General features: G+C 35.3%; 1 protein-coding gene across 2 annotated transcripts in view; it reads left to right on the top strand.

Annotated features, from left to right (window-relative positions):
- Positions 1 to 19,635, top strand: part of ZNF106 (zinc finger protein 106) — an 82,378-nt gene that overhangs the window by 29,721 nt on the left and 33,022 nt on the right. Inside the window, exons 6-11 of one of the 2 annotated variants that reach the window (XM_007472421.3) lie at positions 484 to 758; positions 1,017 to 1,123; positions 5,411 to 5,480; positions 7,690 to 7,844; positions 7,929 to 7,989; positions 8,582 to 8,923. In XM_007472421.3, the coding sequence (XP_007472483.3) occupies positions 484 to 758; positions 1,017 to 1,123; positions 5,411 to 5,480; positions 7,690 to 7,844; positions 7,929 to 7,989; positions 8,582 to 8,923 (1,010 nt within the window). Of the gene's footprint in view, positions 1 to 483; positions 1,124 to 5,410; positions 5,481 to 7,689; positions 7,845 to 7,928; positions 7,990 to 8,581; positions 8,924 to 19,635 lie in introns of both variants that reach the window. The other variant, XM_001362383.4, reaches the window with a different exon arrangement.

The following is a 19,635-nucleotide window of genomic DNA, read 5'->3' as shown; positions in this document are numbered from 1 at the left end:
GTTTATGGCTTAAACTTCTTTATTTCATTATTGGAACATAAATCCTAGCAAACTACAAATATTCTGAGCAGGTTATTAAGGCACCTCAGTGTTTTTGACTATGATAAGAGTTAAGTAAATAGACTTGGCTATTTATAATGAAAATTTGACTGGTATTGCATACAGTATCAGGCTTTATTTAATTTGCTGGTTAGTTTTACTAATCTATTTTATTTTTACTCCTTTTTATTCATTGTTAAAAAGGATGGATGCATCTCTGGATAGGGGCAGGGGAAGGATAGATTTGGCAATGAAGGTAATGTAAAAGCTAGAGGTATCAGTATTAAGAAATAAGCTTGTACTAAAAAAATTGGCATATTTGTGTAATTGTCTTTCTCAGTTGAGAGCGCATGTTCCTTTAGTTGACTTCTTTATGTAAAAGGTAATTATTATTTCTTCCTATATAAGCCATAACTCACTTTCTGTTTCTGCTTTTTGTGTAAGATTTGGCATAGAGATGGTACCGCTGGTTCAAAATGAGCAGGAAGTGTTGGATTTGGATGAGGAACCTGACCTGTCCAGTTTAGAAGGTTTCCAGTGGGAAGGTATTTCCATTGCTACATCACCTGCATTGGCAAGAAAACGCAGTCTTTCTGAGAGCAGTGTGATCATGGACAGGACTCCCTCCATGTACAACTTCTTCACTGAGCAGGCTACAGGAAAGGAAAATGAACCCCAGCAGATTGTTTCACCCAGTAATTCACTGCAGACAACTCAAGGTCAGAAAGCAAATGTGAACTTTAAACAGGACATGATGCCCCTGGCTTCCTCCTCAAGGGCAGGTGAAAAGGTTGAAAGTGTTGCCACTCGAAGGAGGCATAGTGCCCAGTTGCCCCCTGACCGTATGATATCCTTGGTGCGTTCTGCCAGACAAGAAGAACTGAACAGGCAGGAGAGCTCAACACCCCTTTCTGAGAACCAAAACACTCAGGAAAGTAATGGAGAAGGGAACTCATTATCATCTAATGCCTCCTCAGGTCTTGGCATCTCTAGTTTGGTGGATGCTGCTACAGACAGCAGTTGTACTTCTGGGACGGAGCAGAATGATGGCCAGGGCCTCCGGAAGAAGCGCAGGGCAACTGGAGTAAGTATGAGGCGTGGGCCTTAATGGCTGCTTTACTGGTTGTAGTAGTTGGGGGATGGCAGGCTGCTGGGGCAGGCGGGAGTATGTTGGGGAAAGGGTGAGCTCGAGGTCCATTGAGATTGGCGGTGGGACCATCATGAACATTTTAAAAAACTTTTATTTTCATTGTCCTAGGTTTTTATTTCTTAAACCATTGCTTAATTTTTCCAAGTGTTATTTAATATGAAGTCATCTTTAAAATGACCAAGTTAACATTTGTTAATATTTGAACACACTTGCAATTGTAACTTGATGTGCCTTCATGAGTGTAGTAGTACTTTGTTAGGCTAGTGTAGATTAGAGTTGGACTTGGGAGAGGTGGGTGATTGGTTGACCCAGGGTTGCTTTACTGGCACTGAATGTTTTCTTTTGATAAGCACACAACCAGTGTTGATTTTGATATTGATATTGGAAATATCAGTAGACCTGCATGCTCTTATTCTGCCTTTCCCCTTCACTTGCCAGCCCTGGCCCAATTGGAAGTATACCACTATATTGTTTTAGGTTTTTTTGTTTGTTTGTTTGTTTAAAACCATATGTTCTATATTAGAATTGATACTGAGTATCAATCAATCTAAGGCAGAAGGCACGGTTAAATGACTTACCTAGGATCACACAGCTAGGAAGTGTCTGCAGTCAAATTTGAACCCAGGACCTCCCATCTCCAAACCTGGCTTTCTATCCACTGAGTCACCTAATTGTTCTTGTTTCTTCATTGTTACTGTTTTCCTGCAACACTTCTTGTACCTTCCTTCCAAAAGAGAGGGAGAGAGCCCAGTTTAAGGAGGCAGATTTGGATGCCATAATTAACTTATAACATTGAGATTGGTTCTTTTGGGTGTAAACCTGAGGGTGAAATTTTGCCTCTAATCCAATGGGATCCCCTGCTTTCTTTGCCCCTGAAAGTACAGTTATGGTGGCAGTTCTCCAAAGCCACCTATAATAGCTTATAAAAGCTAGTTTGTAGTACTAGAAGCTGCTATTGACAGCAATTAAGACTTGCTTTGAGATTTTTTTTTTTAACCCTTACCTTCCATTTTGAAATCAATACTGGGCATTGGTTCAAAGGCAGAAGACTGGTAAGGGCCAGGCAATGGGTGTTAGGGAAGTGACTTTCCCAGAGTCACACAGCAAGGAAATGTCTGAGGTCAGATTTGAACCCAAGACGTTCCATCTCTGGGCCTGGCTCTTAATCTACTGAGCCACCTAACTGCCCCCAGGATTTTTCTGTCTTCTTATCCCCCTTCCTGTTTCCTCCTCAGTCTTGGCTTCTGTTACAGCATCTAGTTGTGAAACTGTGGATGAATAGGGCTTGATCTTTCACTCCCCTATTCTAGCCTACTCAGTGCCTTTTGTATCACCTCTGGGATAAATACCATTTCCTGGCATTTAATATTCTTCTCTGGCTGGCCCCCCAGCCTACCTTTCCCCATTGCTTTTCATGTTATTCACTTTTATACTCAAAAATGTTCCTATCAAACAAGCCTCCTTGCTATTTCTTGAATTGGATGTTTCCTCACCCAATTTTGTACTTGTGAAGTTGTCACACCTTCTTGATTCAAATGCTGTTCCTCTTTACTTTTGCCTCTTAGCATCTTTAGATTCATTCAGGGTTGAAGGAATTGTTACCCCTCCTCCTAGGAAACCTTTCTTGATCAACCTTTAGTCTTAGAATTAATTATTCTCTCACATCTTTTTTTTTTAATATATTTTATTTGATCATTTCCAAGCATTATTCGTTAAAGACATAGATCATTTTCTTTTCCTCCCCCCCACCCCCCATAGCCGACTCGTAAGTCCACTGGGCATTAGATGTTTTCTTGATTTGAACCCATTGCTTTGTTGATAGTATTTGCATTAGAGTGTTCATTTAGAGTCTATCCTCTGTCACGTCCCCTCAACCTCTGTATTCAGGCAGTTGCTTTTTCTCGGTGTTTCCACTCCCATAGTTTATCCTTTGCTTATGAATGGTGTTTTTTTCTCCTGGATCCCTGCAAGTTGTTCAGGGACATTACACCGCCACTAATGGAGAAGCCCATTACGTTCGATTATACCACAGTGTATTAGTCTCTGTGTACAATGTTCTCCTGGTTCTGCTCCTCTCGCTCTGCATCACTTCCTGGAGGTTGTTCCAGTCTCCATGGAACTTCTCCACTTTATTATTCCTTTTAGCACAATAGTATTCCATCACCAACATATACCACAGTTTGTTCAGCCATTCCCCAATTGATGGGCATCCCCTCGTTTTCCAGTTTTGGGCCACCACAAAGAGCGCAGCTATGAATATTTTTGTACAAGTCTTTGTGTCCATTATCTCTTTGGGGTACAGACCCAGCAGTGCTATGGCTGGGTCAAAGGGTAGATATTCTTTTGTCGCCCTTTGGGCATAGTTCCAAATTGCCCTCCAGAATGGTTGGATCAGTTCACAGCTCCACCAGCAATGAATTAATGTCCCTACTTTGCCACATCCCCTCCAGCATTCATTACTTTCCTTTGCTGTTATGTTAGCCAATCTGCTAGGTGTGAGGTGATACCTCAGAGTTGTTTTGATTTGCATCTCTCTGATTATAAGAGATTTAGAACACTTCTTCATGTGCTTGTTAATAGTTTTGATTTCTTTATCTGAAAACTGCCTATCCATTTCCCTTGCCCATTTATCAATTGGAGAATGGCTTGATTTTTTGTACAATTGATTTAGCTCATTATAAATATGAGTAATTAAACCTTTGTCAGAGGTTTCTATGAAGATTTTTTCCCAATTTGTTGTTTTCCTTCTGATTTTAGTTACATTGGTTTTGTTTGTACAAAAGCTTTTTAGTTTGATGTAGTCAAAATTATTTATTTTACATTTTGTGATTCTTTCTATATCTTGCTTGGTTTTAAAGCCTTTCCCCTCCCAAAGGTCTGACATGTATACTATTCTGTGTTTACCCAATTTACTTATGGTTTCCTTCTTTATGTTTAAGTCACTCACCCATTTTGAATTTATCTTGGTGTAGGGTGTGAGGTGTTGATCTATTCCTAGTCTCTCCCACACTGTCTTCCAATTTTCCCAGCAGTTTTTATCGAATAGTGGATTTTTGTCCCAAAAGCTGGGATCTTTGGGTTTATCGTATACTGTCTTGCTGAGGTCGCTTTCCCCCAGTCTATTCCACTGATCTTCCTTTCTGTCTCTTAGCCAGTACCAAATTGTTTTGATGACTGCTGCTTTGTAATATAGTTTTAGGTCAGGGACTGCAAGGCCCCCATCATATGTGTTTTTTTTCATTATTTCCCTGAATATCCTTGATCTTTTGTTCTTCCAAATGAACTTTGTTATGGTTTTTTCTAAATCAGTGAAGAAGTATTTTGGTAGTTCAATGGGTATGGCACTAAATAGATAAATAAGTTTGGGTAGGATGGTCATTTTTATTATATTGGCTCTTCCTACCCATGAGCAGTTAATGTTTTTCCATTTGTTCAAGTCTAGTTTTAGTTGTGTGGCGAGTGTTTTGTAGTTGTGTTCATATAGTTCCTGTGTTTGTCTTGGGAGGTCTCTCACATCTTTTGTTATATTTTATTTGCACATATGCATGCATTACCTCATCCAGTAAAAATTCAGAATAGGTTGGACTGTTTTCATTTTTTCCTTGTATCCTTAGTACAATATCTTGTATTCAGCTTGTCAAGTGCTTGGCTCACTGAAATTATATAGGTCAGAAATACCTTCTCAGATATACTCAGCTTCCTTTTTGAACTTTTCCAGGGGTTTCTTTGTAGATACCAGATAGCACTGTATGTAGACTCTGTCATTCTACTTAGTAGTCATTAAAGATGGAGAGCTCAGATGATAGCTTGCTTTTTTTGTATGTATGTCTCATTACACTTTACTCTGCCAACAACATCATCTGCCACCTCCACTCCTGCCTTGGTTTTTCCTTTTCTTGAAAGTTGAAGATTCAGATTAATGTCTTGACTCATAGATCCAAAGCAAATTTGTCAAACCCTATGGAATAGGGGGAAATGGAGAGTTTTTAAACTTGAACAAGAAAGAAAGATTTCTTAATTTAATAGTTAGGTTAAATGCTGTTTTGTATTTAATTCCACAGATATGTATCTATTGGCCAGAGAATTGTTTTCTGCAAGAAACAATTACATATCTTCCTTTCCATATTACTTTAGTTTCTATCCTTCTACCTTATTGTAAAGTGGTATTTACATATTCAGTATCACTACTTCAATTCACATTTATATTTTCACTCTTGACAGGATGGATCTTCACCTGAGCTTCCAAGTCTGGAAAGAAAGAATAAAAGAAGGAAAATTAAAGGCAAAAAAGGTATGGTTTTATAAGCTTGAAGAAGGATAGGGAATGAGTTTGTCATTTGATATCTACCTCTGAATAGTGAAAATGATTTAAGTTGTAGATTTACAACATATTTTCAGCATTGGTTAATTAATGTGGGGAATTTTTTTCTCTTAATTATGCTATTTTTAAACCAATATTTTGGTTCTCTCTTTAAAAAAAACAAAAAACAAGAAAGTTTACCTTCTGACTTAGAATTGATACTGAATATTGGTTCTAAGACAGAAGAGTAGTACCAGCTAGACAATTGAGGCTAAGTGACTTATCTAAGGCCACACAGCTAGGAGGTGTATGAGGTCAGATTTGAACCTAGTTCCTGACCAGAGACCTGGTACTCTTAACCACAGAGCCACCTACCTGCCCCTTCTTTTCCAATTCTGATTTGGTAAGTGGCAGGAATAGGAAAAAATTGCCAAAAAAAAAGAAAGGATAGAAGGAAGACTATAAGGAATCAGTTAATAAGCAAGATGACATTGGATGTTTCTGGTTGAATTATATTACTTAAATTAAAGAGGCAACTAGGTTGCTCAGTGGTTAGAGTTCCAGGCCTTTGACTACAAATACTTCCTAATTGTGTTACCCTGGGCAAGTCACTTAACCCCCTTTACCCTTGCCTTTTGGTCTTATGAGTTGTTACTATGACAGTAAGGCTTTAAAATAAAAGAATTATATATTTTAAAAGGAAAGCAAAGTATACCTAATTGAGATTCATTGTTTAATGTTGAATCCCCTTTTTCTGTTTTTCTTTGTAAGAAAGGGCTTGTTTTATTTGGTTCTTGTGTTCAGAAGAAAAAAGGAAATTTTATACAAAGCAAAATTGTGGAAATTTTATTATCTTTAACTTTTAAGTTCTATTGGGATATGGCAAAAAGAAAAAAAACTTAACTTCCGCCTTTTTTCATTCTTTTAGAAGAAATAATAGAAACTTCTTGATTTTTATTGTAAGGGATTTAAACTTTACATACATTATAGTGTTGAAATTGTAGGCATTATGTTTTCTTTAATGCTGAAAGGTTTTAGATTCAATAGACAGTATAATATTTAAATGAAATCCAAATGCAGAGAGTATTTAGGTCTGTTTGGGCACAACTTTTCCACTAAAGATGTATTACAGGATTTTTCCAGCTGTTTTTTTCTCTTTTGCCTCTTGGTAGATTTATCACTCATGCAAGAGGTGGGCAAACAGTGGAATACTGAACAGTTATTACTATAAGTACAATTGATCTTTTAGGGAATTAAGATTTTAGAAATATTCCTTTAATGAAATTAAACAGCTCCACAGTTGTTTGTGTGTGTGTGTGTGTGTGTGTGTGTGTGTGTGTGTATGTATGTGTATGTGTATGTGTGTGTGTGTCTTATGGCAAGTTCTTTAATTTAATATGAGTATTTAGTCCACATCATTCCAAATAGTATTGAATGCTATTAAATGGTTTTAGGTTGCAGGTTTTTAATCCCCCAAAATGATCATAATTATGTGTAACTCTTGTAGATTGGTTTTGAATTTTCTTAGTTGCCTTAATTGTAGAGAAAGTTAAGTTGTATAAGTACAAAATTTTCTTCCTCAATTATAAATCACATTATTTTAATTCAGTAGTGGTATGAACTTGTTTGGATCATCCCTTGTCAGTTTCTTGCCTCTCCAACTAGATTATGTGCTTTCTTTAGGTGATATATATAAAATGTATGTTTGTATGTATATAACCTTCTAACCATTTGGGCTAGGGAATATGTTTTTTTTTTTAAGACATATATTAAGTAATGAAAATCATGGGTTTGATAAATATGCTTGTTATATTTAAAATGCTAATATGTATATTGTAGGAATAAGATGTTTTGTATGATGTCAACTTTGAAAGCCCTTAAATTAGCATCCAGATGGCCAAGGCCATTTGTTTTTATATTTTGAAGAAAGCTTTGACAACCTAATTCTTGCCTACTTTAAGAAAAAACAAAAAGCATGAGTGTAATGGTTACCTAAAAGAAGAAATCTTGTTTTCTGAGTTTGTAATTTCTAGCTTAGGAAGCTGTGGAACACATAGCTTGTGAAATACATTTAGTCTTCAGTGAGGGAACTAAGGGAAAAAACAAGCATTTGGCTCATTTTTTTTAAAACAAAAATGGCTGAGCTGTATCATAAAATGAAAGCTTTCATACTGAAGGAGACCTGTTTTTCTGTTGGCAGAACGTTCTCAAGTTGACCAACTGCTGAATATTTCTTTACGGGAGGAGGAACTGAGCAAATCCTTGCAATGTATGGATAACAACCTTCTGCAGGCCCGGGCAGCCCTTCAGGCAGCTTTTGTGGAAGTTCAAAGACTCCTTGTGCTGAAACAACAGGTAATTGAATGAAATCTTATATGTGGTTGGAAATAGTTGTTTGAGTTGAACTTGAAAGGATGAAATCCTACTCTCTCTTCTTAGATAACGATGGAGATGAGTGGCCTAAGGACCCACAGAATACAGATTCTACAAGGATTACAAGGTACCAAGGGAATTTCATGGACTTTGTTTTGCATTCAAACATACTTGGAATGTTATAAGCAACAAGATAGCATCATGGTCAGAAGATATCTTAATTTCTTTAAAAAACAAAACAAGGCAGAAGAATGGTAAGGGCTAGGCAATTGGGATTAAATGACTTGGTCAGGGTCACACAGCTAGGAAATGTTTGTGTTCAGTTTTGGACTCAGAACCTCTTGTCTCTACACCTGGCTTTCTTCTATTCACTGAACCATCTAGGTGATCTGAATTTAAGAACCCTGAACTTTATTCAAGTTCTAACTCCAGTTCTTTTGTGTCCATCCATATATATATATATATATATATAAACATAAACTGATTTGGGGGATATAAATGGACATAAAACTTGTTTTGTTTTACACATAGGAGTGAGGAAAAAATGATTAGTCATTTGTAAAAGTTATTATTAAAGGGGCTTTTGTAGTTTATAAAAACATGGACATTATAAAATAATGAAGTCCTATACAAATTAATAAATGTAATTCTAGATTTTTTTCTCCTTTGGTTTATAATTTATTAACTTTAAATGTATATATTTTTTCCCCTTTCTGCAGAAACTTATGAACCTCCTGAGCAGACAGAACAGGTCCCCTGCAGCCCTTCCCGTGAGAGAAAGAGCAGATCTCAGACAGCTGCTGATCCCCCTCCTCTGCCTAGTCCTTTTTTCCCTCTCTTTCTGGAGACTCCCCCTTCCCATTTATCACCATCTGCCCCTGGAGTGCCACTTCGGGTGTGCACACCTCCTGCTTTCCAGGCTCCTGGGAGTATCACATGCCCAGCTCCAGATTCATCAGTGCAGATTAAACAAGAGCCCATGTCTCCTGAGCAAGAAAATGTGAATGCTGTGCTACAGGATTCTGCCTGCAGTGCTTCTGAGGAATTGCTACAAACGAATAGTATGTCAGTCAGCTTTCTTCTGCATTAAGGATAGATAATCTTAAGGAAGGGAAATAGGGCTACTTGTCAGCCAGTTCCTTGTGATAGGCTGACTGTTACAAGGTATTCAGTACATGTCTCTTAAGATGAAGAATATTATGATCTCATATTTTAGTTTTGTTGCTGGGTTTTTTTTTTAAGGCTTGTTGGACAGATCTTGCACAGGGCATTATATCTTTCCATAACTTGCTGTACTTTTAGGATCTTTAGCTATAGGCTCCTTACCACTTTTAAGAGGAGTCATTTACTAAAATCAATAAAGAGCTGATTATTTGCTTGTTTTTGTTATATGCCTGTTAAGCTAAGAGTCAGTATAGTTATTTGAAAACTATCATTGTAATTATTAATGTCAATTAAATATAAGCCTTAGGCAAATTTGGGGAATGATTAGAAAACTGGGAAGGTGCTAAAGGTTGGATCATGTGAAAACCTTCGATTTAGGATATAATATATTTGCCTTTTGTCAGCATGTATTATAGTAGAGCCTGAATTTGGAAAATTAGACTAATCACAATGGAATTCTTCAGACTGCAATACTCCTTTTGTTTGCCTTGACCAGCCAAAAGTGACTCCTACCAACTCTGGTCCTCAGCAGACAGTAATAAAATTACCTAACCTAAGGAGGAGTCTTAAGGGGTTTCTGAAAGTCAGAATGGGCTAGGAGTTCCTGAATGAATGATGGGAAGACTGTGACCAAGAGAGAGAAGAATGACGTCTGTATAAAGGAGTTATAGAAGCTGAGTTCATACAGGGCATGCATATGTTGAAAATCACAACCTTTCATTGATGATATATTGTAAAAATATTAATAAAAGGGATTATAGACAATATACTGTTACCTATTAACTGGACCTCATACTAATACCTGATTTGCTTATGGATGTGTTTTTTATGTACACAATAATAGAACCAGTTAGTCTCCACAATACATTTTAAATTATTGACATAATCTTAGCCAGAAGCTAAGTAGTTAATTCTCCAGTTTATATATCTACATGCCTAAAGTTACATGCTTATTTTAACCCCTCCATATTTATAGTTTTCCAAATAATGTTCTAAATAAAACCTGTTTACTTTGGTCTCTGGAGTATATTCCACTAGTTCTACCTAACATGAGTTGGTTTAGATATTTCAGCACAACCTAGGTTTCTTTTTCAGCTCTCAAGTCTTCTGAGTCATCAACAGGAAATTGGGTTTCCCTTGGGTTAAACTATAGCAGTTTGTTGACTTCAGTATTGGCCTACCCTAACTTCTAATGCAAGGTGAAGAATTACTAGCTTTTTACTTTTCCAGAATTCCAGGTGGCCAATTAAAGACACCTTTAAAAAATAACACCACAGCCTTAGCTCTATGCCCATAAAATGTGACTATCATAGTAGTTTGCAATCTGAATTGAATAGTCTTTCCCAAGTAAAAGCGGTGTGAATTCTTAGCCACTAGTGTTATGACTCCATAGTTGGGGTTTTTCCCCCAGAGATTAAATTCTTACACATCTAATATTGGCATTTCCCAGTCAGTCTGGTTGTCTCCTGCATATAAAAATCCATTCATTTATGTGGGCTGGCTATTCATTACTTGTTTGGCTAATTTTAAACATTCTAGTAACAATGTTCAGAAGCTGTCTTGCAGAAATAGTATCCGATTATGATCAATGATAGTCCACAGCAATAATAAAATTGGTTTTGTTATTTAACATATGTGATCCTACCAAATTGTTTACAATTAAAGTCAGTCTGTCTTTTGTAAGGTCTTTTCCAGTCCTTGCTATTCCTATGACATTGAACTCGTCTATCATTAGGTGACAGTGTCCCTGCTTGTCTGCAGAAAGTACACCATTTTGGAAAATATATTCTTCTCTTACCCTTGCGTGTGGGCAAAATCCACAGCTTTGCTTTTTGGGTATTTCCAGACTAAATTATTGCTGAAGAAATTTTCCTCTTATATGTTCCTTATATGTTTTGCTCATTTTATAACTAAATATTTCTTATTCTAATATGTGGATTTTTAAGTTTTTATTTTGCAGTACTCACATTGTCTCTTTTGTTCTAGATTCCCCTATCCTGATTATAGTGTTACTGCAAAGTGAACTTTTATGAGCAGAGCTGCCCATTTTGAAGTTAGATAATTGCTTAATCACTATTCTTTCTATACTTCTCCAGACTTCAGCAGATGCCTGAAGTTTTTCTTTTTAATTCTTTTTCTTTATTTCTTTGAATACCCAATTATAGGTAAAAAAAATTTTTTTTTATCATTTGAAAAAAAGTTTTTCTAAATTCTCTTCCTGCTGTTTCTCCTTTCTTGAAAAGAGAAGAAACTTTATTTAGATTTTACACATGTGAAGTCATGCAAAACATATTTCCATGTTAATGGTGTTGCAAAAGAAAACACAAGATAAAACAAAAATAAAATTTAGAAATGGATGCTTTAACCTGCATCCAGAATTCATCAATTCTGTCTGGAGGTAGATAGCATTTTCATTGTGGGTCCTTTGGAATTGTCTTGATCAGAGTAGCTAAGTTTTCATAGTTGATCATCCTTGCAGTATTGCTATTACCGGGTACGATGTTCTTCTGGTTCTGGTCACATAATTTTAAATGAATTCATGGAGATCTTCCCAGGTATTTGTGAAACAATCTTACTCTTCATTTGTTAAAGTGCAATAGTCTTCCATCACAATCATATGCTGTATTAGAACTTGATGATGAGTGATTCGCCAGTAATGGGAATCTCCTCAATTTCCAATTCTTTGCCACCATAAAAAGAGCTGTTGTACACATTTTTGTACAAGTCCTTTTTTTCCATTTTTTGAACTTGGTTTAAAGATCTAGTAATGGTATAGTTGCATAAAAAGGGTATATGTAGATAGTTTTATATGATCCTTTGGGAATAGTTCCAAATTGTTCTCCAGAATTAGACTAGTTCACAATTTTACCAATAGTATGTTAATGTTACAATTTTTCCACATCCCCTTCAACATTTGTCATTTCTATCTGTCATGTAAAGAATCTGATAGGTGAGTTGTATCCCAAGAGTTGTTTTATATTTCTCTAATAGTGATTTAAAGCATTTTTTTAGCGTGACTTGACAACTTAAATTTCTTCTGAAAACCGCCTGCTCATATCAAACCAATTATCAACTAGGAAATGATATATTTGTAAATCTGGCTCAGTTCCATGTTTGTGTTTTGTTGTTTATTTGTTTTAGTCATCACTGTTTGCAATTTTGTTGGCAAAGATACTGGAGTGTTATCTCTTTTACTTGAAGTAATCACCCCTATTTTTGTTTTGGATATAAACTTTTATCTCTAATTTTGAATATTACATTTTTCAGTATTCCCCTAATTTAAAAATGATACTTGATGTCCAAGTCATTTATCTATTTTAACTTTACTTTGATACAGTGTGAGATGTTGGTGTAAGCCTGTTTTCTACCAAAACTGTTTTCAGCTTTCCCAGCAATTCTTGTCAGGTGTTGTTTTTTCCCAGAAAACTTGACTCTTTGTGTTACTGTGGCCATTTACTACTATATAATGTGTATCTAATCTGTTCCACTGATCCAATCCTCTATTCCTTAGCCAGTACCAGATTGTTTTGATGATTACTTCTTTGTAATATAGTTTGAAATCTTGAACTCTTTAAGCTGCTTTCCTTAGGGACCCCCCCCCCCCCCCCGCCCCCAGCTGCATGGCTCAGTGGATTGAGAGCCAAGCCTAGAGATGGGAGGGCCTAGTTTCAAATTTTATCTTATATACTTCCTAGGTGTGTGACTGGGTAAACCACTGAATCTCTGTTATATAGCCTTAACTCTTCTTTCCTGGAACCAATGCATATTGATTCTAAGATAGAAGGTAAGGACTTGGGGGGGAGAAGAAAAATACTGATGATATATATATGTGGTATTTCGTGTCCTACTACTTACTGAAGTTGTTAATTGTTTCAACTAGTCTTTTAGTTGGTCCTTTAGGGTTCTCTTAGTATATCATCATATTAAATATATCAAAGAATAGTGGATTTGTATTGTCATTGCTTATATCTATTCATTAAAAGAAATTTATAGCTAGCATTTCTAGTACAGTATTGAACATTAGTGGTGGTAATGAACATCCTTAAAGTCACTCCTAACCTTATTGGGAATGCTTCAAGTTTTATCACCATTATAGATAATGTTTACCCTTGGTTTTTGAAAGATACTACTTTACTTTTTTTTTTTAAACCCTTACCTTCCATCTTGGAATCAATATTGTGTATTGGTTCCAAGGCAGAAGAGTGGTAAGGGCTAGGCAATGGTTAACCCCCAGTGACTTGCCCAAGGTCACACAGCTGGGAAGTGTCTGAGGTCAGATTTGAACCCAGGACCTCTGGTCTCTAGACTTGGCTCTTAATCCAATGAGCTACCCAGCTGCCCTCACCACTTTACATTTTAAGAAAGTGTGAAGATTAAATCTAAAAATGGGTGGATCTTCATACTTAACTTTTTAAGTACCGTATTTGCACTTATGGTTATTAAATCTAAAAAATACACAAGGATTACAATTTAATCTTCACAATCTGGAGAGCTAAGTATTTTCATTGTTATAATCAGGGGAGGGTTAAATTTAATCTTCACAAAAGCCTCCATTGATTCCTATGCTTTCAATAGGAATAGATTTTTTAATGCAGTCAAAGAAAGGCCTTTTCTGTATCTTTTGACATAATCATAATTTTTATTATTAGTTATTGATATGGTCAATTATGCTGATAGTTTTCCTACAATTAAACTATAGCTTTGCATTCTTGGTGTAAATCTCACCTGATTATAATGTATGATCTTTGTGATATAGTGCTGTAATTTCTTTTCTAGTATCTTATTTTTTTTAATTTTTGCATTGATATTCATTATGAAATTTGGCCTATATTTTCTTTTGTTTTTGCTCTTCCTGGCTTAGGTATCAAAATAATATTTATGTCATAAAGGGAATTTGCTAGGACTCTTTATTTTTAAATAGTTTATATAGTTTTGGAATTAATCATTTCTTAAATGTTAGGTAGAATTCACTTTGTGATTCCATGTAGTCCTGGGGATTTTTTCTTAGTAAGCTCATTGTTGGGTTGTTCAATTTCTTTTTCTAAGATAGTGTTATTTAATTATTTCGTTTCTTCTGTTAATGTGGGAAGTTTATATTTTTGTAAATGTCTATCCATTTTATTTAGATTTTCAATTTTGCTAGCATATATAATTAGGAAAAAGGATTTCTAGTAATTGCTTTGATTTCATCATTGGTGGTCCTTTCATCTTTTTAATTTTTTATACTAGTAATTTGATTTTCTGTTTTTGGTCAAATTAACTAGTTGATGAATTTTTAAAAAAACAAAACCAGCTCCTAGTTTTATTCATTAGTTTGATTTTTTTTTAAACATTCAGTTTTATTCATCTCCTTTGATTTCCAGGATTTCTATTTTCATATTTAATTGGAGTTGTGTTTTTTTTTTAGTACCATGTCTAATTCATCTTTCTTTTCTTTTGCTCTTTTATTGATGTAAACATTTAGTGAGATAAATTTTCCTCGTAGTACAGCTTAGGCTGCATTCCACAAATTTTGGAATATTGTCTCATTCTCTTTAATGAAATTAGACCCCATTCATTCTTTAGAATGAAATAATTTAGTTTCCAATAAGCTTTTAATCTATGTGTCTATGACCCTTTATTAAATAAAATTTTTATTGCATTATGGGCTGAGAAGGGTTCATTTAATATTTCTGCTTTTCTGATTTTGATGATAAGATTTGTATACCCTAATATGTGCTCTTTTTTTGTTTGTTTTGTTTTGTTTAGATGATATATACAACTAAGGAAATCGAATATTCCTTCTATTCCCATTCAGTTTTCTCTAGGGGGTTTAAAGGTATCTAACTTTTCTAAGACACTATTCTCCTTGACTTCTGTCTTGTTTATTTTTTGTTAGGTTTATCTAGTTTTGAGAGAGGAAAGTTAAGGTCCCTCCACTTGTACAGTTTTACTTTCTATTTCCTCCTGTAATTTAATTTTTTATTGAAGAATTTAGATGCTATGTCATTTGGTGCATATATATGTTTAGTATTCGTATTACTTCATTGTGATTTCTTTTACAAAGGTATAATTTAGTTTCCCTGCTTATCTTTTAATTGCATCTAGTTTTGCTTTTGTTTATTTTAACTTCAGTGTCTTTCTTTTTCACGTGTATCTCTTGTAAACAACATATTGGATTCTGGTTTCTAATTCATTCTGCTCTCTCCTGTTTTATGGGTGAGTTCATCCCAGTCACATTTACACTTATGGTATTATATTTCTCAGAATCCCATTTCCTTCTATTTATCCTCTTTTTATCTTGTCCTTCCTTTAAAATCTATTTTGCTTTTGACTCCCTTCTTCTTTTATCTGTTTTTGTTACAGTCCCTGGCCTTTTTTTTTTAAACACTTACGTTCTGTCTTGGAATCAATCCTGTGTATTGGTTCCAAGGCAGAAGAGTAGTAAGTACTAGACAATGGGGGTCCAGTGACTTGCCCAGGGTCATACAGCTGGGAAGTGTCTGAGGTCAAATTTGAACCTAGGACCTTCCTTCTCTAGGCCTGGCTCTCAATCCACTCAGCTGCCCAGCCCCTCCCCCCTCCCCTTTTTTCTTAATCTCTCCCTTTCCTGCTTCCCTGTTGGATAGGATAAGGTAGATATCTATTACAGTTGAGTGTGTATATATATTTTCCATTTTTGAACCAATTTAGATGTAAGTATAGGCTAGTCTTTGCCTATTTCCCATCCCATTTCTATGTAATGTAAAATTAATGTAAAAGCTCTTTTTTGCGTGCCTCTTTTATATGAGATAATTTTCTCAATTCTTCTCCCTTACTCTTCTCCCAGGATATCCCTCTTTCTATGCAGACTCTTCCTATCTGCCCTGGCAATGATAAAGTTCTTAAAATATTCATATATCTTCTTCCTATATAGAAAAGTAACATTTTCTATTCAGTTTTGGTCTCATCAGAAATGCTTCTATTTCATTAAATATCCATTATCTTCTTGAAGGATGTATTTTTTAGCTGGGTAGGTTATTTTTGATTGTAATCTCAGTTCTCTTTTTGCTTACTAGTATGTCATAGTTTAAGCCCTCCACTCTTAATGTAGTAGTAGTTGATCCTGTCTGTGGCTTTATAGTGTTTGACTAGTTTCTTTCTTGGTGCTTAGAAATATTCTCCTTGACCTGGAAGTGTTTGAATTGGGCTACAGTATTTCTGGGAATTTCCATTTTGCAATTTCTTAGGAGATGATTGGTAGATTCTTTTAATTTCTGTTTTACCTTCTGGGACAGTTTTCCTTTATAATTTCTAGAGGTATAATGTCTAGGCTCTTGTTCTGATCACAGCTTTTCAGGGTGATCCAGTTATTTAAGAAATATCTCTCCCATCTTTTTGTCAGGTCAGTTGTTTTTCTTTAAAAGCAAAAAACCTCTTACTTTTCTTTCTTAGAATCAATATCTATTGATTCCAAGGTAGAAGAGTAGTAAGGATTATGCAATTTAGGCTAATTGACTTGTCCAGGGTCACAGAGTTAGGAAGTATCTGAAACTAGTTTTGAACCCAGGATTTTCTGTCTATGTTCTGGCTATATCTACTGAGCCTTCTAGCTACCCCAAGTTTAAGTGACTTGCCAAGAGTAATATAGCTAGGTATCTTCAGAATTTGAATTCCTGTCTTCCTCAATCTAATTCTAGCATTTAATGTGCTATGGTTTCATAGCTGCTTTGGTTGTTTTTCCAATGAAATATTTCACATTTCTTCTGTTTTTAATTTTTTTTGCTATTGTTTCTTGATGTGTTCTAGTTATTAGCTCCTTCTATTTGCCTAATTCTGATTTTTACAGAATTCTTTTCTATTGGAAGTTGTAAATGTTTTCCATTTAGCCAATTCTGTTTTTTTCTTTTTAATTTTTTTGTGCTGCTTTTTATCAAGCTATTGTCTTTTCATAATTTTCTTTCTTTGCTTTTGTTTTTTCACTTATTCTTTCCTCTGTCACTCTTACTTGATGTTGAAAATAATTTTTAAAATTCTTCCAGGAATTCTTGTTGGGCTTATATCCAATTAATAATTATTTTTCTTGTAAATCTTGCTTGTAGCTGTTGTTCTGAGTTTGTTTTGACATCTTTCTGGTCACCATAGCAGCTCTTTGTGGTCAGGTATTTTTTGTGTTTGCATTTTCCACCCTATTTCTTGGTTTCAAATTTGATGTTTAATGTCAGTTAGGATTTGAACACAAGTCCTCTTAATTTCAAATTCGAATTTTTCCACAATAACCTAGTTTTTCTCTGCATTGGGAAAAGGAAAACATGTGCTTTCAAGCTTCAAGCTTTCTTCCATTGTTGTTTTTAGATGTGAAGTGTTCCCTGTTTCAAAGGTGGTGTGGTGGGGGAGCCGTGTGGTCACTGCACTTTTGGCCTGCATTCTGGTCCTTAACCTGGCAGTAGGGATTTACTGCAAATGGGATTGCAGTAGAATACTGTTCCTCAGGACTCCTCTCATATCTTGGGACCAGAAAGGATATACTTAGTCCTTTCCTACTGCAGTGTTTAGACTGCAGTGTTTTTTGCCTCTCAGGTTTACCACTCTTTCTTACCTGAAAGTACTCCTCTCCATCCTTTATGGGTAACCAGAAAGCGGATATAGGCAGTGGTGTTGCCAAACAGCATCTGGTCCTGAGTCTAGGGCTAGCACTGGGATTACTCTAATCTCTTTCTGACCAGTTTACTGGTTCTGATAATATCTCTGGTTTGAGTTTCTAAAGTTACTTCTGCTTCTATCACCACTGGCCTTTGTTTCATCTACTTTTTTTTTCCAGATCTGCTTCCTCTTCTGGTGATCCTCTTGTTTATTCTTAGTTAATTACTCAATTATTTTGATAAGTATACCCCAAAGGCTATGCTTTGTGTCTCTCCCCCCCCCCCCCCCACTTTCTCTTAAATTTGGGAAAGGATTTCATTTACTTTGGTTACCATTTAAAATGACTCAGCCAGAACTTTTTTTTTTTATCTTAATTGTATTCTGATAAATTTACACATAAATTCTCCAAACTTATATGGTTCTTCTTGTCTCCCCTCTTCCCTCCCCGAGTTGACCAGCTCTCTTTGCTAATTTGTTTTTCCATTTTTGGGGAAGATACCTTCTTTTTTTAAACACATCACTGATTCTTTCTCTTTAGGACATTGTTATAACTAATTTTTCTGTTAATGTCTTTGCAAACAAGATTTATTATTATTAAAACCATATTGCTTCAAATGAACAGGGTTGCAAATAGAATTACCAAAAAAAAAAACCCAACTAGGTTATTGTGGAAAAATCTGAATTTGTAGTTAGAGGACTTAAACCCTAACTGACATTTGCTTCCTTGTGTCCTTGGGCAAAATTCTTAGCTGTTTGCACTTTGACTAAATGACCTTTTTTCCCCACTTGGTATTCCTTTTATTTTTTTAAATTGTATGCAGAAACAATCTGACCTTTTGCAATACAAATTCTCTTCCCTCCCTCCCCTGGAAGTAAATAATCTGATACAGGTTATTCTAGTGCTGTCAATGCAATACAAATTTCTTATGTTGTGAAAGACTAAATGGCCTTTAAAGGACCTTTTCACTTGTAAATCAGAGACCCGGTGCCAGACCTTCCTGTTCACACACTTCACTCACTCAAATTGCCTATTTCAATTTTTCCTAATTGCTCCAAAACCAGTTATAGGAGACTTTAAGATTATACTGACAAGGATATTTTCCTTTATAGTTTCCATAGTCTTAATTTATTGAGACTAAAACTGCTTTGGCTCTTGCTATTTAAAACTTTTCCTTATTCTTGGTGACATTTTAATCTCAGAAGGACTATTTTTGGCAAGGAGGAAAATGCTGTGTCCAGTATTCTAGGGCTTCTGAAATTACCATTGAGCCAGAATGTGTGTATAAGTCACAGAGTTAAGGATTTGAGGAATATTAGGAAATTCCCACATTTAATATACTATGATTTAAATCTAGGGATTGTAGAGTGACCTATCTCAAATTCCCCTCTGGAATAATTTTATATTAGCTACTCAATTGAAGTCAAAATGGACTAAAGAATCAATCTGGGAGTTTAGAAATATGGTAAAAAGAATATACCAAGGAATAGCAGAGTAAATTAATTTTTAATGATTTTTTCCCTCAAATATAAAGACAATTTTTAATGTTCTTTAAAAACAATTTTACTTCCACATTTTCTCCTTGAAAGAGCAATTAATCTTATATAGCTTTTACATGAACAATCATGTAAAACATTTTCCTATATTAGTCCTTTCGTGGAAGAAAACAGAAAAAGAAAACAAAAGAGAATGAAATATAGTATGCTTTGCATTAGTTTTTTCTCTGGAGGTGAATGGCATTTTTTTCATAAGTCCTTTAGGATTGTCATGGGTCATTGCTATATTGCTATTAATGGGTATGATGTTCTCCTGGTACTGCTCACTTCACTCTGCACAAGTTCATGTATGTCTTTCCAGGTTTTTCTGAAATCATCCTGTTCATCATTTCTTATAGTACAATGGGTATTCTATTGCAACCCTACATCACAACTTGTTCAGTCTCCTCAATTGATGGATATCCTCTCGCTTTCCAGTTCTTTGCCTCCACAAAAAGGACTATTATAAATATTT

This window comes from Monodelphis domestica, chromosome 1 (assembly GCF_027887165.1).
Source record: "Monodelphis domestica isolate mMonDom1 chromosome 1, mMonDom1.pri, whole genome shotgun sequence".
In the NCBI taxonomy this organism is placed as follows: domain Eukaryota; kingdom Metazoa; phylum Chordata; class Mammalia; order Didelphimorphia; family Didelphidae; genus Monodelphis; species Monodelphis domestica.
This window is presented reverse-complemented; position numbering and strand designations above follow the sequence as displayed.